The sequence below is a fragment of the Nyctereutes procyonoides genome, unplaced genomic scaffold (genome assembly GCF_905146905.1).
Source record: "Nyctereutes procyonoides isolate TBG_1078 unplaced genomic scaffold, NYPRO_anot_genome, whole genome shotgun sequence".
Taxonomy (NCBI): Eukaryota; Metazoa; Chordata; class Mammalia; order Carnivora; family Canidae; genus Nyctereutes; species Nyctereutes procyonoides.
Genome location: NW_026575131.1, coordinates 803,995 through 826,882, shown reverse-complemented (window position 1 = coordinate 826,882; position 22,888 = coordinate 803,995). Strand labels below are relative to the sequence as shown.

Genomic DNA, 22,888 nt, shown 5'->3' with positions numbered 1-22,888 from the left:
GTTTTTAAATTTGCCTGAAGGGGGAGAAAATGACTGTTAAAAAGGAGTCTATTCACTTGTCTTTTGGAAGTTGAAAAAGCAGAGGATGGTTATCAGATAATCTTGAAAGTGGTAATAGGGCAGCCCAGCGGGGGCTCAGTGGGGGTTGCTCAGCGGTTTAGCACCGCCTTCAGCCCAGGGCGTGATCCTGGGGACCATGGATCCTGGGTCCCATGTTGGGCTCCCTGCGTGGAGCCTGCTTCTCCCTCTGCCTCTGCCTCTGCCTCTGCCTCTGCCTCTGTCTCTGCCTCTCTCTCTCTCTCTCTCTCTCTCTCTCTCTGTCTCTCATGAATAAATAAATAAAATCTTTTAAAAAAAGCGGTAATAGGGATCCCTGGGTGGTGCAGCGGTTTGGCGCCTGCCTTTGGCCCGGGGCGCGATCCTGGAGACCCGGGATCGAATCCCACGTCGTGGGCTCCCGGGGCATGGAGCCTGCTTCTCCCTCTGCCTATGTCTCTGCCTGTGTGTGTGTGTGTGTGTGTGTGTGTGTGTGTGACTATCATAAATAAATAAATAAAAATTTAAAAAAAATGGTAATAGATAAAATTGATGTTCCTTCTTAAGTTAGGTCCTTGTTTTATAACTACTTCCTTTTACTAAAATTCTGTTCCCTTGTATTTTTTTATGTATGTGTGTAAATGGTAGTAATCAGTGATTTAATACTTATATTTGAGTCTTTAACTTAAGATTATGTTTTCTTGGGAAAATAGATTGTCTGGATTTATGTTTATCTGTGATCAACATCGTTATTTATTAGCAGCCTGCTTCATTAGTTCCAGAAGCTACACCCTAGCTCACGTGGTGGTATGTACCATAATTAGAGGCCTGTAAACACCTCAGGAAATGCTGGTCTTACCATTCCTAACCTGGAAAAGAAGTCAGAAAAGATGCAGAGTTACCAATTCCATTTCATAGTGCACGACAGATGCTTAGGAGACATATTTTCCTAAGGGCACCTAAGAGTAAGGAGCCCAAAGGGATCCTAGAAAGACTGTGCCAGAAGCCTCCATGGGCATGCATCCTTCTGGGGCCACCTAGCATGTGCTGAGTCCAACAGTTATATAGTGTTCCCACTCTGCTCTCCAGGATGAGCTAGTGCCACATGGTGTTTCCAAAGCCAGCTTCATGGGATAGAGCACCCATCTTAACATAAAGAAACTATTGCTACATCATGTATTGAATGCCTAAACTTGCCTGAGTTACATCTGATCATAAAGGGGGCCAAGTGCGCAGGAGACTATTGTGCAGAGTGGCTTTCTGACCATTCCTGAAAGAAAAAGGAAAATTTTGTGTTGTATAAGGAAGTTTACCAGGAAGCTGCAAAATTTAGGTCAGTTTATGAGAAACCATGTAAAATTTGATGTGCATGTCCAGCTGATGATGCATATGAACTGATTTCAAAATAAAGCCTGGCACAGGTGAGCAAAAGACAGAGGATCTTGAAAAATGGTACTTGGCTATTATACTCAGTTAACATATTTTGATGATAAGACCAAGGAAAATGGCCTCGTCGGACATAGAAACTGTGACCTGTGGGTCATTTGACACATATCTAGCCATCAGGTGATAATGAACAAAAATATATGTACTTAGCATACATTGTATCTGTCGGGACCCTATCTAAATACCATCTAGATAAATTTACAATCCAAACTTAGATGAATTAGGGACTGTTTCTAAGAGTTTTAGAAAAGCTATTACCATGGGCTGATTCAACGTCAGGTACAAAGAAACAGATTAAAAACAGGTCATGCCTTCGTCTCTCCTTTGATCCATAGGCCCATCAGAGTGGCTTATTACAGAAGCTCCTTCAGGAAGATTCAGCATACGATTATGACCTCATTGTCATTGGGGGCGGTTCTGGTGGCCTTGCATGTGCTCAGGTATGAAAATAATGAAACCCAGAGATGATTTTCCTGGTGATTGCCATGAGTGCTTCTATAGCTACTTTAAAAAAGCGAATTTGGTGTTACGGACCAAGCTTTTATCGTATTAATAAAGAGAAGGGACTGTGTTCTTGCACAGTAGTTTCCTTTCAGGGAGAGAAAAATGGGGGGGTTGTCAGGAAAATGACAAAATCTTTATATGTAGCTTTTTTTTGTAGGAAGCTGCCATCTTGGGAAAGAAGGTTATGGTGCTAGATTTTGTAGTCCCATCGCCTCAAGGCACATCCTGGGGTAAGCAGTTTTTCTTTGTTATGACTCTTCCTTTTCTGCTCTTTAGACTTCTTTGGCTTTCCTCAATTTTGTTAATCCTCACTGTAGTCTCAAAGGGTGTAGCAAGCCTGTGTCTAGGTGAGGAAAGTCTCCATGAGGTCACATAACTGACCTAAGAGCGCATAGTTTACAGGCAGTGATTTGGGAAGATAACATAAAAATAATGGAGGAAGATTTTGCAAAAAGAAAAGATTCCATGACTCCCAGATCCTAACACTCATGCCATAATGATTGTTGCCCATGGGCGCCAATGTTTTCACTTAGTCGCAATCACAGAGTGTACCGTGTGGTGCTCACCTAAGTTTGCCACAACATGGTTTTGTGTTTCCGCGTCAGTTTCATAGCTGAGTCTTAACGGCTGCCTTGACTCAGTCAAGTCAGTGTGTGTGTGTGTGTGTGTGTGTGTGTGAGAGAGAGAGACATTGCCCAGGTCCAGTCACTAAAGTGCATGGGGAGCTTCCAGCTGTAGATGAGGACATTCACCTTAATAGAACACACAGATTTTGTGCTGGATGTTTCCTGTTGACGCGTCAAATCCATTCTTCATGTCTCTACCCTGCTCTATGCCCCAGAAAGCTGATGAATTGGCAGCCTTGCCCTCTAGCTTCCAGTTGGGCTCCACCAGTTAGTGGTCACAGGAGGAGAACCGAAGAAGGGAGGACAGTGGAGCTGGGGTCTTCATTCCCCCAGCTCCGTCCGTGCTGTCTCTACAGGCATGAAAGGCCACCCCTCCCCCACCCGTGGGCTGTGCCAATTGCTCACGTGGGGTCAGTGGTGGCCCACTCACTGTTTTGTCCCTCCTCGCTCTTCCTGCCCACACCCCTGTAATCACTTCTCTCTAACCTCTCCTCAGTTTCCCAGCTTGCTTCCTCAGTATCCTCTATTTCCTGCCAGAACACTGACAAAACATGAGAATCAAGTTTTAAAATTCAAATTTACTCAGAAAATTTTATCTTAGAATTTCATATGTGAAAGCTAACATTTCCTTCCAATATATGTTCCTTCTAACAATTGTATGTTGAACAATTCGTGTGTGTACCTGTCTTTGCTTTCTTCCTCTTTTTTCTTCTCCTGCCCTCTTCCCTCTTTCTCTCCTGTCTAGAAATATCCTACTTCTCTGGATTATCAGAAGAGAGACTGTGATCAATGCGGGAGTCTTTGGACTCCTACCCTGCACAGGAGCACTCGGACATGGCCTGTTTCATGCTGTTCGAGATTGAGAGTAGATGTCAGCAGGCAGCTTGCAGTGGACCTAATGTTGGCTCAGAGGAGGAGTCAGTTACAGAGAATAAAGGCTGGAAGCTGGGATTCCAGCCCTTGGTCTGGTATTTGTTTCATTAATCAAATGAAATTTTGGATTCTCTCCCTAGAAATCTTTTCAAGTGTACATCTGTATTTTTGCTCATCTTTGAGTTTCCTTCACAGACCTTCAGTTGAAAAGTTTGGCTTAATTATTTGCACGTTCTTGTGGGCTGTGATGTTGGCCTCACAACCATCTGATCGTGTCATTTCCACATGTTTAACAACACCTTCTCTACATGTGTGTAGAACCATGTATACACCCACAGACACAGGAAACATTACAACTGTTATCTTCTTTCTCAGGTCTTGGCGGTACTTGTGTAAATGTGGGTTGTATTCCTAAGAAGTTGATGCATCAAGCTGCCCTTTTGGGGCAGGCACTGAGGGATGCCAGGAAATTTGGCTGGGAGTACAGTCAACAAGGTAGGTAACAGTATATGGAAATACAGATTGGGCACCTGGGTGGCTCAGCCATTGAGCATCTGCCTTTGGCTCAGGTTGGGATCCTGGGATCCTGGGGTCGAGTCCCACATTGGGCTCTCCAGAGGGAGCCTGCTTCTCCCTCTGCCTGTGTCTCTGCCTTTTTCTCTGTGTCTCTCATGAATAAATAAATACAATCTAAAGAAAAAAAAAACCCCTACAAAACAGATTGGGAGGAAAGAAGAAAGAATGAGTTTCTTAGAGAAAGACTTACTATTTTTATTTCTGTAGTCGAGTCTGAAATTGGTTTAGTGAATGCTCACTAGGACCCCACTTTGGCACAGAGGAGTCAGTCACCTGAAACCTGGCCCTGCTCTCAAGGGCTTTAGTGTCTTTGGCAGCCACAGCTGTTCCAGACTCTTTATAGAACATGAGAGAGAATAATTCCTATCTTCAGATTTTCTTCACATGTAAAAAAAATAGAATAGCCAGGGTCATCATTTGAATTTTATTCATTATTAAAATAACATATTCTATTTTACTGGTGATTATATATGTCTTTGGTTAGTAAAAGATGGAAACCAAATTCATCCAATAAATATTTATTGGTTAGGCTCTGAAGATACAGATATGAGGAAAATACAGCCCCTGCCCTTAAGCAGCACACAGTCTGTTGGAAGAGAGGCAATTCTGTGCACTGTAATTCACAGTGAGGTTTTGAGCATTGCCTCAAGGAGCACTTAATGTATCCTTGGGAGTCCAACGTGGGAGGTGATCCTTGAGCTGAATCTTGAAGTCCATTGAAGACAGGAAGCAGTGTGCTCTGAACTCTTGAGCTGTGAGAAAACATGTAGTCTTTGGGGGCTAGCAAATGGCTGGTGTGGAGAATGGGGGTGGGATGCCGGAAGAAGCGAGATTACAGAAGCAGGTCGTGAAGGTTCTTAAATGCCATCAGAAGGAGTTATGGTTGGCCCCAGAGGGATAAGAGAGTCATTGAGGAGTGTCAGCAGGGAAAGGAGCCTGAACCACAGTTCAGATTCTGGATCCCTCTGGTGGCACCTAGGAGGTTAGAAGGTTGAAGGTGGGGAGGGGGCAGGTCCAAAGATAGGTGAGGTAGAGTGCTATCACCTAACCCAGAGGAGAAATGACCAGGCCAGGGCCAAGATTGAACTCTGACTGGAGAGTATGAGGTGGATTTAAAGGTTTTAAGACCTGGAATTGACAGGCTATAGATGTGGATGGGTGATTTTGTCTCTTTAGAATAACATATGTGGAATTTCTAAAAAACTTACAAAGACTTGTCTCCCCAGAGATTTTGAATGAGGACATGTGTACAAGAGCATATCCTTCCTGGTGATTTGGCCAGGCCCCCCAGGTCACAGGTGGGGTGGAGGGTGAAGGAAAGGAAGGAATCCAGGAAGAGGGACTGGGTACAATGCAGTGTATTTACTGAGCTGGAGGGCACACGCAGGTGGGAGTTAGTGGCCAGTTGTGGTGGAGTTCAGCATCATGAACTGTGGCTGGACAGATGTCCCCAGACACTCAGCTCCATGGAGAGATTCCAGTCCAGCTGTAGTACCAGCTGGCTGTAGATAAGATGAAGTCTTGGCACTTGGCAATTTAACTTCACTTTCAAGAATCCTCTCCCTGAATCCTTCATCTTGTATGGGTTTTACCCAGCAGAACATCCTGGTGGAGTTCACTCTCTGGGGATGGCTTGTGCTTGAGCGAGGTCTAGGCAGGGCTGGGGTGTTTGCAGCCCACATTGTAGGTGGTGGTTGAAGTCTTAGGAGTTGTTCAGAGGGGCTGGGGAGACCCTGTGGATGGAAGAGAAGACAAGACAGAGACAGGATCCTGAGAAATGTTAATCCTAAGAAATGGGTAAGGAAGATGAGGAAAACCCAGGAGAGTTGTCTCACAGAAGCCAGGAGGGCTTAAATTTTCAGGAATAAGCTTTAAGAAGTCTCAGAGAACTGTCTGGAGGGAAACGGTGCCAAAAAGCCAAAGGGGATAGGGTTTGAATTAGGTATATTTTGGATTGGCAGGTAGCTAAGGTGTCTCTCTCTCTGTCTCTTTTAAAGTATGTGTGTGGTTGTATGTATGTATTTACTTATTTATTTATGAGGTAGGGAGGGAGAGAGAGAGAGAGAGAACAAGCAGGAGAAGGAACAAAGGGAGAGGGACAAGCAGGTTCCACACTGAGCACCAAGCCAGATTCGGGCCTCGATCCCCTGACCCTGAGATCATGACTTGAGCTGAAATCAAGAGTCAGATGCTTAAATGACTGAGCCATCCAGGCGCCCAGAGGAGTCTCTTTTTAAAACTAAAAGCATTTATATCCACTTTTAATAAGTCTAAAATACTCGAGGCCAAGTTAGGAGAAAACACTGAATGTCCCATAAAGGAGAAAGGCCACAAAGAGTGGAACTGTACACGCAGCCTGGGATTGGGACAGCCAGGCAGGGGTGTGTGTGCGTGACTCCTCACAGGAGGGTTCCCCACAAGCTGACGACTTCTTGTTGTGTCAGCCATGCCTGTGCTCACTGCCCCACACTGCTGGGGCTCTGCATGTTCAGGGAGGGGGCAGCAGGCTGTATGCTCACACCACTTTGCCTCACCCGAGGGGCCAGGTGATGTTCTTAAACTCATCTATGTGCTCAGTATTCCTAAATACTTTCTCATTTCCTCCAGTAGGTAAAATCTTGTGTTAGATTCCTCAAATTTCTGTATATATGAAAGGCTTCTTAGTTAATTTTGAGGTGCTATACTAAGAAATACCTAGCTAGCCATCTCATAAAATTTGGGGCTGAGCAGGTTTTAGGCATAGGCTTCATGGAATGGCCGAGGGAAGCCCATAGAATCTAAGAGGTAAGAGAAAGGACCTGAAAGCATGTTGAAATCTTAGTCTGGGAGAATGTTCTAGATACTTCTGTTCTTGACATTGGTAGAGAAATAATAGATTAAAATAACTTTAAAATGTATATAGAATTTCCATATCAGAAATTAAATATAGAACACCTGGGTGGCTCAGTGGTTGAGCGTCTGCCTTTAGTTCAGATTGTGATCCTGGGATCCTGGAATCAAGCCTCACATTGGGCTCCTCACAGGGAGCCTGCTTCTCCCTCTGCCTGTGTCTCTGCCTCTCTCTGTGTGTCTCTCATGAATAATAAAACTAAAATCTTTTAAAGAAACAAATTAAATAGATGAGAAATTCTTAAATAGGTAGGAAAAGATATATCAGGGAAATGCAAACCAAAGCAATGGCAGTTAATACCAGGTAGGGAGACTGTAAGGCAAAAAAAACCCCACAAAAAAACAAAAATGAACACACACACACACACACACACACACACAAACACATTGAGGAATTAGTGATTTAGCACTCTCCCCAAAATAGGGGAGCCAGTTTATAAGGTGCCAATCCCTGGACTTGCCATGTCAGAATCTCCTGGGGGAGCTAGTCCTGACTCCATAGGTTTGTGACAGGTGCAAGGCTTTGTAGATTTCAGTCTGATTCCTAGGGGATCCCCATGTGCAGGATTTGGGAAACCCTGATGCAGAGTGTCTTTTACAATAAGAACCAGAAACAAAAGGACAAGTGAAGTATGAATTTAACTGACAAGGTCCCTGGGAGAAATGGTTCTTAGCAGGTTAGAGGAGTAGCTTTTCCAGATTAGAGAGGAGGAGATATCTTAGGATCTGAAGGCATGTGCCATGGGGAGAGGCTCATCACTGCTGGGTCATTACCTCCTGGGATTGTGGCAGGGGGGTTAGGAAATGTAGTGCAACCACAGTGACCCTCTGGGCTGCAAGATCTTAGGAGCCTTTCGTGTACACTGGCATCCTGGAGGGGGTAATGGGACATCCAGGCCACAAACTCAGTGCACTGTGACCTCTTATTCTCTCCTGCACTGTAACTTCCCATGTTCCTGATGAGTGCTGAGGCCTTTCTTCAGAGTGCTAGGTGGGATGGGTGATGGGTCACCGGTCACCAGATGTGACCAGAGAATGAACGCTCAGTTAGCTGGGTTTGCCTTTGGAATCTCATCCAGTATGATGGGAACCCTGGGCTGGCCTCTATGTCTTATAAACACGGTGCTGCATGGAGGCTGGTTTCTCCTTCAGGAAGCAGCAACATCAAACGAGGTGAATGCTTGGAAATCAGTCCCACCTAGAAAATACAGGGATGATGATGAATTGAATTCCATCACTTCCTCCTCCAATTGCAACAAGAAATGAGGAAACATTGTCATATAAATGCTGGGCTGTGGTGAGCAGTAACCACTCTTGTCAAGAAGTGTAGGATCTTCACTGTCATAAAACCACCACCAAGTGAACCGAAAAGGAATGGCCCATGCTGGTCTGGTCAGGTGCACATGTGGTGCTCACTGACCTGAGACCTGCTTCCCTCTGGAATGCCGTGTACAGCAGGCTTCACAGAGTGGGAGAGTGGCCTTGGGGTGCTTGCTCCTGAGTAGGGATGGTCTTCCTGCCTTGTGATGTTTTGGGCTGCTGTCCCCGTTGTTTGCTCCATGGATTTTTTTCCCTCTCTTTTCAGAATTCTACTTTTTGCTTAATGTTTTGTAATATAAAAGAGGAAGAAGTATAAAGCATAACTGGCTAAAAAAGATTTCAGTTGCTAATTGTCTTGTATTCACTTCTTGATTCTTAAAGCAATATATAGTATGGCTCACGTGTGGTTGTGTATGATGGAGCATTAAAAATAAAATTCATGAGTGCTCCTGGGAGGCTGAGTTGGTTAAGTGTCTGCCTTCAGTTTAGGTCATGATCAGAGGGTCCCCAGATCTAGCCCTGCATCTGACTCCCTGCCCCCCAGGGAGCCTGCTTCTCCCTCTCCCTGCCACTCCTGCTGTTTGTGCTCTTTGCCTCTCTGTCAAATAAATAAATAAGATCTTAAAATAAAATTCACTTTATTCCTTCACTCTGGTTATTTATTTTCAGTAAAGCACACCTGGGAGACTATGACAGAAGCGATTCAAAACCACATCGGCTCTCTAAACTGGGGCTACAGGCTGTCCCTGAGGGAGAAGGCCGTGGCCTATGTCAATTCCTATGGAGAATTTGTCGAACATCATAAAATAAAGGTAATGTTTGTTTTGTCTTGTTTCTTGCTTTTCTTTACTACTGCTTGAGCTTGCCTTGTTCTGAAATTCTGTATCACGTTATTATCACTGATGCATGCACACACATTGCCTTGCGTGCACCTACTTCTCCATTGTTGTTGATGCCACAGGTCCTGCTAAATTGAAGGAATTGCCTTTTAAAGAGCTCTTCATTTAAAGTTATTTGTCTTGGGTGGCTCAGCGGTTTAGCGCCTGCCTTTGGCCCAGGGCACGATCCTGGAGTCCCGGGATGGAGTCTGTCGTCGGGCTCCCGGCAGGGAGCCTGCTTCTCCCTCCTCCTGTGTCTCTGCCTCTCTCTTTCTCTCTCTATGTCTATCATAAATAAATAAATAAATCTTTTAAAAAAAAAGGGGGGGGGATCCCTGGGTGGCGCAGCGGTTTGGCCCCTGCCTTTGGCCCAGGGCGCAATCCTGGAGACCCGGGATCGAATCCCACATCGGGCTCCCGATGCATGGAGCCTGCTTCTCCCTCTGCCTGTGTCTCTGCCTCTCTCTCTCTCTCTCTCTGTGTGTGACTATCATAAATTAAAAAAAAAAAAAGAAAAGAAAGTTATTTGTCTTTTGATTTTATTACTACCTTAAAGGAAAATGTTTAGACTAGATAGTTTAACATTTCAAAGACTAAAAAGGGAAAAATTTAAAAAAAAAAGGGAAAAATTGTAGCAGTGTAATTGTTTTTTAAAATGAAACCTTGAGAGGGTTGGGCTAAATGGAATGAGTAGTCACAGGGATGAAAGGTACAGCCTGGGGAGTATAGTCAGTGGTGTTGTGGTAGCGTCGTGTGGGTGCAGATGGCAACTACACATGTGGTGAGCAGAATGTAACATAGAGACTTGTTGAATCACTGTGTTGTGCACCTGAAACTGATGGAACATTGTATGTCAACTGTACTTTGATAAAAAAAGAAAAGAATTTTAAAAATAAAAATAAAATGAAACCTTACCTAGAATTCCAATGTGTCATTCATAAGAGTATTAATAGAAGTGGTATGGAAATGAGTATATTCTTTAAGCTTTGTAATGTTTGCGTATTGTAAGAGCAATATGTCAGGAAAACGAGATTGTTTGATGAACACAACAATTGTATTTTTTAAATTTTTATTTATTTATGATAGTCACATACACACAGAGAGAGAGAGAGAGAGAGAGAGGCAGAGACATAGGCAGAGGGAGAAGCAGGCTCCATGCCCCGGGAGCCCGACGTGGGATTCGATCCTGGGTCTCCAGGATCGCGCCCTGGGCCAAAGGCAGGCGCTAAACCACTGTGCCACCAAGGGATCCCCGAACACAACAATTTTAAATTGGAATTATAAAAGACAATCAAATATAACTGTCAACACCTATTTATTTTTGAAATCGGCTTTCATAGCACAGTGTGCAATGATTTTGGGGAGATTTGAGGTTATTCTGTAGTCATTTACTATCTCTGGAAAGGTTTGAGGTGGTCTGTGGAAAGCTGCCCCTTTTGAAACTACATGTGGGCCAATCTGAATTACATTATTCACATGAAACATCATAGAGATACAAGTCAGGCAGTTTTATTTCTCAGATTGTGGTGTGGCCAGCACAGTTGAATAAGCCGGTCTTTGCAGCCATACCTGCCTCTTTTCTGCATTTCTGCGTTCAGTGATACCCAGTGTCTCCAGCTAGAAATCTCAGGCTTCTCCCTCCCAGCCCCACAGCCTTCCCTTGTTTGCCTCTTTCTGGACCCTTCTGAGCAGGTGCCTGTATCCAGGCTGCCCTCCCTCCATCCCATTATTTAAACAACCTCTTGTTTAAATGCCTTCATTGATATTTTAATTTTTTTAAATGAAAATGTATTTATGAATCACCTGTGTGATTGAAAATACACGAACAATGAATAATCTTTCCTGGTTCCCCATAGCCAAAATCTTTAGAATGGCATATAAAGGTGTTAACATTTGGTGCTAATCTGTTTCCCTTCACTGTGACACATCCCCACCTTCCTTGCCACTTTCTGGTCACTTGCCATTCCCCAGCACCTGCTGCTTTTAGGCCTGTGTGCTTTTCTATACCCTGTTCTCTCTGCAGGTTTTTTTTCATTCTTCTCAAATCATCTTGCTTTCTTGTCTCCACTTGCAATACCAGCACCTCTGAAGCTGTCCTCAGCTGGCTTTCCAGGCCCTATTCCACCTGCACTGGCCTCTTTTGGTTGATATTTTATAAAGACTTCTCTCTATGTTGGTGCTTATCATATTGCATTATTATTTTTGCACATCGCTCTTGTTGAGTGGGAAGCTCTGTAACTGGTTGTCCAGGGTGTCTGATACTCTACAGCATTTGCAGAAAAAGTTGAAATTTACTTTTCTCTTTTCAAGGCAACCAATAGAAAAGGACAGGAAACTTGCTATACTGCTGCAAAATTTGTCCTAGCGACAGGCCAAAGGCCACGGTATTTAGAAATCCAAGGAGATAAAGAGTACTGTATTACTAGGTAAGATTAAATGAGCTATTATAAGTTGTGTTATGTTTATGTGTCCAATTTATTTAGTCCCTGATATGATTTTGCAAAAGATTTGAATTGATGACAAATAAAAAGTGCAATGCAAGAAGCTAAGTGGTTAATGTAATGAAGCCCAGCAAAAATAAGGTTAGGTAAATAATAAGGTCAAATTCATGCACACATATATGCTGTCTGATTCTAGGTAATTGCTCAAGGAGGTCTGGGAAGTTGGCTCTAAACTTCATGGGAGGCCAAAGGAAAGAAGTAGAGTTTAGTGTCTATATGACAATGAACCAGTTGATCAGGAGAAACATAGCTGTTCTAATACTGAGATTTAATAATAATTATCCCTGAATGGTTATAGAGAGGACATTGTATAATGCAGCACAATGATTTTCAAACTTTCGTCACCAGATGTATGTTAAGAAATGCGTTTTTGTGACATGATTGTTCAGGTGAACACACACTCAAACCATATTTTTTCTTACCACATATAAGGTAGTTTAATATTTTCTATTACATTTTTAAAACACCTTCACTTGTGATCTACTAATTTGATTTTGAAAAAAAAAATGAGACATACTTCTTATTCTGTAGTGGACACTCTTACAAACTCCAAAGGCTCTTTCTGTTAATGTGTCTTCATTCAAACACCATGTTGCAATGCAGCCAACAAAAAAACCACTGTGCATCGAAATCTAAATGACTCATTTCATTTTTATTGCCTAGGTGTTCATTTTGTTGTTTTTATTTTCCAGTGATGACCTTTTTTCTCTGCCTTATTGCCCTGGCAAAACGTTAGTGGTGGGTGCATCTTACGTTGCTCTGGAATGTGCAGGATTTCTCGCTGGCATTGGCTTAGATGTCACGATTATGGTGCGTTCGATCCTTCTTCGTGGGTTTGATCAAGAGATGGCAGAGAAAGTGGGTTCCTACATGGAACAACATGGTGTTAAGTTCTTAAGAAAATTTGTACCCGTCTTGGTAAGTCGGAAAGGCGTTAGGAATTCCTTTTATTTTTAGTTTTTTACACTCTTTTTTAGTTTTTTATTCTAGCTCTCCTTATTTCATCTCATGAAAGTAATTGGTCTGTACTCAGTAGGACACCTTAAAGATAGAGCTTCCAGCTCCAGTCTATAAAACTGACCTTCCTGTGTCCCTCAGTCCTCCTCCTCCCACCCCCGAACCATGGGAAAGTGTCCTTACTCCTCTCAGGCTGTTCCATATGCTCTCACCTTCTCTCACTTTCTCAGGGACACCCTATCTTCAGTTAGAGCCATCCTTTCTGCTCTGTAATTCCCACTAGAGTCTCTCCTCTTTAAACAAATAAGCCTTCCCTTCCCCTCTCTGCCCTTTTGGCTGGGTCCGCATTATTCTTTTCCTGTTCATGAGGAAACTTCTAAACATGCTCCTTCTGGCTTCTAGCCTCCGTTTTCTACTTCAGCCAACTCTTGGCTGCTCCATCCCTGCTACTCCTTTGAAATTGCATTCCAGGGTCTTTGAAAACTCCATGCTGTCAAATCCAGTGGTCATATCTCTGTCCTTATGTAGTGGGGCTTCTGGGCAGCATTCAATGAAATTGGCTTTCTTTCCATTTGAATCATTCTCCTGTCTTGAGCTCCCCGGTCCCACATCCCCTCAACCTGTAAATGTCAGAGCACCTGCTCCCCCTTCTCTTCTTTGCACTTGTTACTGGCTGGTACCTTCTTTAGGCCCATATGTTATTTATCTAATGCTCGTGGCTCTCAGATCTGTATATCCTGCTCAGGCATCTCTCCTGAACTCCATACCCATTTATACATTTGGCTATGAGATATCTCTGTTGAATTCCTCATAAGCATTTCAGATTTATTAAGACAAAAATGAAATTTTTGATTTTCTTGCTAAATGTATTCCCCTGCTCATCTTTCTGGCCTATCTCAGTACTCAGTAAGTGGTATTATAGTCTATATGAATTATTGAGTCATCACCTGGAAAGCATCCCTCATTCGTCCTATTATGCTACCACCAACTAATCCATTAATTTATTTCTACCTCCAAATTATATCTTGTTACAGTCCCTTTTTCTCTATCTTTACTTAGCCAAAAAACCTATACACACACATGTGTACACCCTCTGACCCATTTATTTCCTGTCACCTGTAGATATCATCATTATGTTTTTTATCCCTACTAGGTTCAGCAGTTGGAGAAAGGTTCACCTGGAAAGCTGAAAGTAGTGGCTAAATCCACTGAAGGACCAGAAACTATTGAAGAAATATATAATACAGTAAGTTTTTATTTTATAAGCAGTAAGCGGTTGAACACACTCATAAACTAGCACAAATGAAGTTTATGGGAAAATTCTACCAGGCCTACCTTTTTTTATTTTGATTCTTTGTAAACCTATGATAAATATGGTAGGTAGTTGAGCCATTGACATTTAGTAGTTTTCAGTGTATATGAAAAATATTGTAAGGAAATATGTGTGTATGGGCAATTAATTATACATAGAACAAAATCTGGAATATACCAGATATACCCGACTGTTTTCAGTACTTACTTCCAGGGCATTAGATATCTTCTACATTGGGCATTAGAATATTTTCAATAAAAATGGAATATACCTTATAATCAAAAACAACATTAAAAATCTTATTGTCAAAAACAGTATAAAATCTGCAAACAATGTGAATAGTCCATGAACTCTATGGGGTGGCAACAGTTCTATTTTAAACTGATGATATTTAGATATCAGCATTTCTTTTATAAACTATAAAGATGCATTTATGTTTTATATACTGTTAGATGCATGATTGTTTTTAGTTAAAAAAAGGAATAATATGGGGAGGATCAACAAAGCCAAAAAATAAGAAAACAAAACAAATCAACCCCAGTTGGTATTTTTATTATGATTGCATTAGATATATTAATCAATTGGCAACTTTTTTTTTTTTTTTTATGATAGTCACACAGAGAGAGAGAGAGAGAGAGGCAGAGACACAGGCAGAGGGAGAAGCAGGCTCCATGCCCCGGGAACCTGATGTGGGATTCGATCCCGGGTCTCCAGGATCGCGCCCTGGGCCAAAGGCAGGCGCCAAACCGCTGCTCCACCCAGGGATCCCCATCAATTGGCAACTTTTTATTGCAATATTCAGTCTCCCAATCCGTGACTATGGATTATGCCCCTTAATTTAGGTTGTTCTTAATAATTCCTAACAAAGTTAATAAATTTCTTTATATGTAAATCAAGAACATCTTTTATTAGATTTATTCCTAGGTATTTAATGTATTTTTAGGTAGTCATAAATGATATATTTTTGGGAAAATGTCATTGTCTTTAACAATTTGTTGCTGGTGTATAGAAATGCTACCAATTTGTGTGTTTTGATTTAATATTCCATAATGTTGCTAAGCTCTTACTTGAGAATTTCTTATATTATTTTGAATTTTCTTTGTATGCCTTCATACTATTTGTGAATAACAGAAGTTTGTTTCCTCCTTTCTGCTTTTTTACTTTTTATTCCTTCCTTTTGCGTGTGTAAGTACACTAGCTGGGACCTCCATGAAATGGCAGTGGCAGACATTCTGGTCTTGTTCTCAGTATTGAAAGTTTTCAGTGTTTCATCATTAAACATCAGTGATTTTTTTTGCAGGGTTTTGTTAAATATTCTTAATTAAATTGAAGAATTTCTTTTTCTTGTTTGCCAAGGGTTGTTTGGTTACTTCTTTTTCATTTTTTAAAAATCATGAGTGGATATTTGATTGTAATGGTGTTTCTCTTATAGCTGTTGATCAAAATTTTTTTTCCTTAATCTGTTAATGAATGTGTTGAATTACATTGATTTTCTAATGTTCAATCAATTCTGTGTTCCTGGTATAAACCCAACTTGGTAATGGTTCTTTTTATATATTGTTGGATTTGGTTCTTTAGAAGTTTTACATTAATATTCATGAATCATATTGGCTCATAATTTTCCTTTCATATATTCAACTTTTCAGATTGGGTATCAAGGTTGTTCTAGCTCATGAAAGAAGTTTGGAGTATATTAACTCTTTATTCTCTGGAAGCATTTTTGTAATGTTAGAACATTTTCTTTGTCTATTTGATAGAATTCACTGATGTAACTATCTGGGCCTAAAATTTTCCACAGATACATGTATTTAACCATTGATTGAATTTCTTTAACAGTCATAGGGTTTTTAAGGCTTTCTATTTCTTTGAGTTACTTTAGTTATATTTTTCTAGGAATTAGTTCATTTCATCTAAGTTATCGAATATACTGGTATAAAGTTATTCACAGTATCTAAATTTGTAAACTGTTTACTTTTATAATAAGGTGTAATTTATATGTAGTGAAATGCACATATCTTAGATGTACAGTTCAGTTGGTTTTGACAAATACACATATTTGTGTAATCCATACTCATTTGAAGATAACAGAATATTTCTATGAGTTCAGAAAGCTCTCCTGTACCCCTTCCCACTCCCTGACCCCAAACAATCCTATTCTGATTCTGTCACTATAGACTAGTTTTGCCTATTCTAGATGTCACAGGAATGGAACTATATGATATGTACTCCTCATATTCATCCGTGTTGTTGTGTGTATCTGTAGTTAGTTCTTCTTCTTGTATGAATTATATGAATATAAAATTGTATGAATATACCATAGTTTGTTCATTTTCAAACCTAGGCTGTTTGTAGTTTAGGCTATTGTGACTAAAACTGCTGTGAAGATTTCTTGCATAAGCCCTTGTGGACATGTATTTTAATTTCTCATGGATAAATACCTAGGAATGAAATTAAATGGTCATAAGATAGTTTCTGTGATTAATTTTTTGAGAAACTGCCAGCTTCTAAATGAATGAATCATTTTATATTTCCACGAGCTGTGCATGGGAGTTTTGGTTGGCCCATGTCCTCAACATTGAGGCTTATCCAGCTTTTTCAGGTTAGCCATTCTAGTGCATGTGTAGTGGTATCTTATTATGCTTCTAATCTGAGTCTTCCGGATGACTAATGATGTTGAGCAACTTTTCATGTTTTTACTGGCCATTTATTATATTTTCCATTTATCTGTTCAAATCTTTGGTCCATGTTTTGTTGGGTTATTTGAATTTTATTCTTAAGCTAAAGGGGTTTTGTATCTATCTCAATACCAGTTTTCAGGTAGATCTATTCTGAATATTTTCTTCCTATCTATGACTTGCTTATTCATTTTTTATGGCATCTTTTGATGAGCAGTAGTTTTAAAATTTTTATGAAGTCTAGTTTATCAATTTTTTGCTTTATGGTTAATGCTTTGTACGTGCCCTAAGGAATCCTTTCATCCAAAGGTCATGTAACTATTTTCCTATATTTTCTTCTTGAAGCTATTTATAATTTTGTCTTGAAGCTGCTTTATAGTTCAGGCCTGTAATACATCTTGAATTAATTTTTGTTTATATATGAGGTAGGAGTATGGGTTCTTTTTCTTCCATACAGGTCAGTACCATTTGTTGAAAACACTTCCCTTTCTCCACCGAGTTGCTTTCCTGCCTCTATTGAAGTTATTTGACCATTTAACTGTGGGTCTGTTTCTGCACTCTTTATCCCATTGATCATTTGTCTCCTTTCACCACATTGTTTTCATTATTGAAGCTTTATAGTAAATTTAGACCCATGGAGTAAGTCCTCCAGATTTGTTTAAGGTCTTTTACATTTCCAGATAACTTAAAAATAGCTTGTCTCATCTGTAATACATGCTACTTGAAGTCTTAGTTTGTGCAATAAGACAAGAATTTTTTAAAATGTATGGTTACTAGAAAGGAAGATATAGAACTGCCTCTGTTCACAGGAGACATATTTTTTTTGCATCAAAAAAATGCCAAAAACTAAATAAATGCTCCTAAACTAATAAGTGAGTGGAAATGTCACAAAGTACAAGGCAATATTACAAAAATTATTGTGTTCTAGCAATGAAAAATTGGAATTCAAAATTTGTAAGAAAAATTACAATACCATTAAGTAAATCAAATACTTATGTATAAATAAAAGTAAATAAAATAAAATAAAAACAACTTCTCAATTTCTACCAGAAAAAGTCCTACTGAGATTTTGATTGGAATTATATTGATTATATAAACCAATTTGGAAGAACTGGCCATCTTAACAATATTGAATTTTTGTGTGTGTTAACTTCATAGATCTTTTCATTTATGTATTCTTTATCTCTGCAATATTTTATCATTTTGCTCTAGAGTTCTTTCATGTATTTTGCTAAATTTGTCTAAATATTTCATGTTTTTAAGTTATTTATAAAGTGGTATTTTAAATTTTTAAATGTTCAGGGTTTACTTGGTCATATACAGAAATACAAATGATTTATGTACACTGACCTTATTATAGATTCTTGGGGTTAACATTGGCATATAAAACCAGTTTTGTTCTTTTCAATCTGCCTGCCTTTTATAGCTTTTTCTTGCCTTGTTACACTGGTTAAGTCCTCCGGTAAAATGCTGAATAGAAATTGCTTGACAGTGGGCATCCTTATCTTGCTCCCACCTGAGAGGTGAAGCATTCTGTCTTTCATCCATTGCTGTACAGGATATAAGCTGTAGAGTTGGTTTTTTTTTTTTTCTTTCTTTTTTTTTAACCAATGCCTTTTAACAGGTTGGGGATGTTTTATTTTGTTTTTAATCTGCTGAAACTAAATTAAAATCCTCAAATGGTGTTAAATTTTGTCAAATTCTTTCCCCATATTTATTGGTTAATTATTAAATTGTTTTCTCCATTATTTGATTAGTATGATTAATTACATTGATTTTTTTGCATGTTGAACCACATTTTTATTTTGGGGACAAACCCCACTTGGTCATGATAAATTATCCTTTTTTATATATTACTATATTTCATTTGCTAACATTTTGTTAAGGATTCTGTATCTATGTTCATGAGGAATATTGGGTCATAATTTTATTTCAGTATCCTTTTTGATTTTTGTGTCAGTTGTTTATGCTGGCCTCATAAAAAGGACTTGGGAAGTGTTCCCTCCCTCTTTTTTTCTTTTTACAGAGTTTGTAGCCCATTAGTAGTATTTCTTTCTTAATTTTTGATAGACTTTACCAGTGAAGTGATTTGGTTTTGAGTTAATTTATGGGCAGTTTACAAATTGTGGATTCAGTTTCTCCAATAAGGATGGGGTGTGTTCCTCTGCTAGGGTTTCCATAAGGAAACACCACAAACTGACTTAGGCAACAGAAATTTAATTTCTTACAGTTCTAGAGACTAGAGGCCAGATCAAGGTGCTAGCAGATTTGATTTCTTCTGAGGCCTCTTTCCTTGGCTTGTAGATGATGCCTTCTCCCTGTGTCCTCATGTGGTTGTCCCTGTCTTATGTCATCTGTGTCCCAACTGCCTCTTTTTATAAGGAGACCAGTCATATTAGATTAGGTCCCCCACCCTAATGGCCTCATGTTACCTTAATTACTTCTTTAATGGTCCTATCACCAAATACATTATATTCTAAGGTACTGGGGGAGTAGGACTTTACCATGTGAGTTTGGTAGGGGGACGTAATTTAGCACATAACATGGAATTATTCAGGTTTGCACAAATGTGACTTTGCTAAACTGTCTTTTAAGGAGTGTTTCCTCTAAGTTGTGAAATTTATTGGCATAGGGTGTTCATAGTATTCTGTTATTATCCTTTTAATGTCTGAAGGATTTATAGTGATGTTCCCTCTTTCATTCCTGATGTTGAAAATTTGTGTTTTTGATCTCACTCTAAATATAGGTTTTGTTGGCAATTGGTCGTGACTCCTGTACAAGGAAAATAGGTTTGGAGAAGATTGGTGTCAAAATCAATGAGAAGTAAGTACACATGGGATCATTGCACTGTTGCTGCACAAAGCAAAATATTTCTCTAGATCACCTCTTGGAAATTTTTATTTAATTACTAAAATGCACAATTTTAATGCTTTAAGTTTATTTCACAATAAGTACTGTGCCAGCTCTGCAGTAATCAGTTTTTTTCATTAATGAATCAGTAACTCTTTGATATGTACCTTAAAAAACTGATACATTAAACAGTGATTTTAAAAAATAAATTGTGGAAATGTCTTCACCCACTGTCTTATTTAGAGTGAATTTTTATGTTGTTGGTCAGGCAAGGAGAAAAATTTCAAAGCTCTAAGTTGGACACTGGGGGAAATCTGGAGCTATTCTTTGCATCTAAAAAATGAGTGTGGTTTCACTAACAAGAAAGGTGTTTTTTTTTTTTTGAGCTACAGAACCTTTATGATTTCAGCCATTGGTCTTATAGACATTATTGATGTGGTGCCTCACTTCTTAGAGGGAGCTCTTTGCTCTATGTGTTTAGTCATTTTCTCTTGGGAAAGTTAGTGTTAGTCATCCAGAAGTACAGAATGAATCATGATGGATTTGTTTCCTTTCCAAAATCTAATAGGAATGGCAAAATACCAGTAAATGATGTGGAACAGACCAATGTGCCCTATGTTTATGCTGTTGGGGATATTCTGGAGGGTAAACTTGAGCTCACACCTGTTGCCATACAGGCAGGCAAGCTGCTGGCTCGAAGACTTTTTGCGGGCTGTTTAGAAAAGGTGAGTTTCCTACTTTTGAGATGACATCTAGATCAAAATTGTGATTAAAAATATCAGTACAGGGATCCCTGGGTGGTGCAGCGGTTTGGCGCCTGCCTTTGGCCCAGGGCGCGATCCTGGAGACCCGGGATCGAATCCCACGTCGGGCTCCCGGTGCATGGAGCCTGCTTCTCCCTCTGCCTGTGTCTCTGCCTCTCTCTCTCTCTCTCTCTCTCTCTCTCTCTGTGACTATCATTAAAAATAAAAATAAAAAAAAAGATCAGTACAACCAACACTTGTGTACTTGTTTTGTAAGTAAAGGGTTCATCACAGATAAATTAGTATTTACTGATGATTTTCAACAAATACTGAGTGCTGTATGCAAGATATCATGGTAGGTGACATACAAAGGATTGGTGTGGTTCTAGTGCCAAGGGGCTTCCCAGCTGAGTAGAGGATCATGAGTAAGTTAGGACAAGGGACAGTTAGTTGTAACCAGTTGGTCTGGTAAGGCATCTGGCATGGCGATGTTTATAGCAGTAATGTCCACAATAGCCAAACTGTGGAAGGAGCCTCGGTGTCCATTGAAAGGTGAATGGATAAAGAAGATGTGGTTTATGTATACAATGGAATATTACTCAGCCATTAGAAACGACAAATACCCACCATTTGCTTCGATGTGGATGGAACTGGAAGGTATTATGCCGAGTGAAATAAGTCAGAGAAGGGCAAACATTATATGGTCTCATTCATTTGGGGAATATAAAAAATAGTGAAAGGGAATAAAGGGGAAAGGAGAGAAAATGAGTGGGAAATATCAGAGAGGGAGACAGAATATGAGAGACTCCTAACTCTGGGAAACAAACAAGGGGTGGTAGAAAGGGAGGTGGGCGGGGGCTGGGGGTGACTGGGTGATGGGCACTGAGGGGGGCACTTGATGGGATGAGCACTGGGTGTTATGCTATATGTTGGCAAATTGAACTCCAATAAAAAATAAATTAATTAAAAAAAAAAAGGCATCCGGGATGGATGGTTGCTGGCCCTGCCTGTGGTGTGTGAACCTGGTCAGGTTGTTTTAAGTCTCTGTGCCTCAGTTTCACCTCTGCCAGGTGTGAAGGTGATGCCATCTCCTGCACCTTTCATTGTCTTCAAAGATGTGAGACTGGCTTTGTAGGTTGAGTAATCAAAACTGAGCACAGGGCTTTTCTGGTAAGTCTATAATGCAGACACAAGCACAGAGCTCAGTGGGGCTTGGTTCGCTCCAGGACTGTGAGCAGTCTGTTAGAGTTCTCAACTGGGGACATCATGCTGTACTCCATGAGAGCACTGTGGACATGTGGAAGTTTTGCCAGATGAAGGGCCCGTGTAGGGGTGAGGAATGCCAAATGTTTTGTCTACAAAGAATTGTTCCTTCTACAATACTTAGAGCATTTGGGGTGTGTGCAAGCATAATACTTGGGGATAAAGGATTCAACTGGGAATGAGACTATAAAATTCACTTGGTGCCAGCCCATCAAAAATCTCTTATGCCACAGTAAAGAATTAGAATGGCCTTCTCCAGGCAGTGGGAACTATTGAAGACCTTTATTTCTTCCATCTTTCTATTTAGAAAGATGTCAAACCACAGGAAAAATAATAAAAATAATCACCCATGTTACCCTTTCAACCACATTCTCCAGTTATTAATGTTTTGCCATTTGGCTCTCTCTCCTTTTCTGAGTATGTATGTGTACCATGCATGTACTACTTTTCCCAGAGCTTTTTGAGGTAAGTGGCAGGCATCAATGACATTTGCCCCTATATACTTCAGCAGGCATCTCCTGAGAATGAGGATCTTCTTCCATAACCACAGTTTCATTGTTCTATCTGAAAAATTCAATAAAAATGTGATACTATTCAATTTCCTCAGATTTCTGTTAAGTGTGTGCACATGCACGGGTTTGATCCACGTGGTACATTTAGCTCTTCTGACTCTTAAGTCTCTCTCTCTCTTTTTTTTTTAAAGATTTAATTTATTTATTCATTAGAGACACAGAGAGAGAGAAAGAGAGAGGCAGAGACATAGGCAGAGGGAGAAGCAGGCTCCATTCCAGCAGGGAGCCTGATGTGGGACTGGATCCCCGGTCTCCAGGACCACACTCTGGGCCGAAGGCAGCGCTAAACCGCTGAGCCACCGGGGCTGCCCTTAAGTCTCTTTTTTTTTTTTTTTAATTTTTATTTATTTATGATAGTCACACAGAATGAGAGAGAGAGAGAGAGAGAGGCAGAGACACAGGCAGAGGGAGAAGCAGGCTCCAGGCACCGGGAGCCCGACGTGGGATTCGATCCCGGGTCTCCAGGATCGCGCCCTGGGCCAAAGGCAGGCGCCAAACCGCTGCGCCACCCAGGGATCCCCCCTTAAGTCTCTTTTAATCTGAAATGGGTCCCCTGCCTTTATTTACCTGCTTGTTTTATTTTTGTGTGACTTTGATTTTTGGTGAGTCCAGGCAACTTTCCTTGTAGAATGTCTCCTATTCTGGGTTTCTCTGATTGTTTTGCATGATTAGGTTCAGGTGACATGTTTTAAGTACATAGTCTTCTTAAAGGATGCTGCATTCTGCTTATTTTATTACCCTAGGTGCCTTGTAAGGTCATGAAGGAAGACCTTGAACATATATGGAGGCATTGCTGGGGGTGGGCGGCATCAAAGGGTGGGCCCAGGGTGCTGAACATACAGTAGTAGGGCAATGCAGTTAGCACAT

General features: G+C 40.5%; 1 protein-coding gene across 1 annotated transcript in view; it reads left to right on the top strand.

Moving 5' to 3' along the window:
• TXNRD3 (thioredoxin reductase 3) overlaps positions 1-22,888 on the top strand; it is a 49,853-nt gene that overhangs the window by 9,952 nt on the left and 17,013 nt on the right. The window contains exons 5-13 of the mRNA XM_055343224.1: positions 1,818-1,922; positions 2,144-2,216; positions 3,861-3,980; positions 8,940-9,082; positions 11,459-11,574; positions 12,342-12,567; positions 13,760-13,852; positions 19,340-19,416; positions 20,012-20,168. Coding sequence (XP_055199199.1) covers positions 1,818-1,922; positions 2,144-2,216; positions 3,861-3,980; positions 8,940-9,082; positions 11,459-11,574; positions 12,342-12,567; positions 13,760-13,852; positions 19,340-19,416; positions 20,012-20,168 — 1,110 coding nt within the window. The remainder of the gene's footprint in view (positions 1-1,817; positions 1,923-2,143; positions 2,217-3,860; positions 3,981-8,939; positions 9,083-11,458; positions 11,575-12,341; positions 12,568-13,759; positions 13,853-19,339; positions 19,417-20,011; positions 20,169-22,888) is intronic.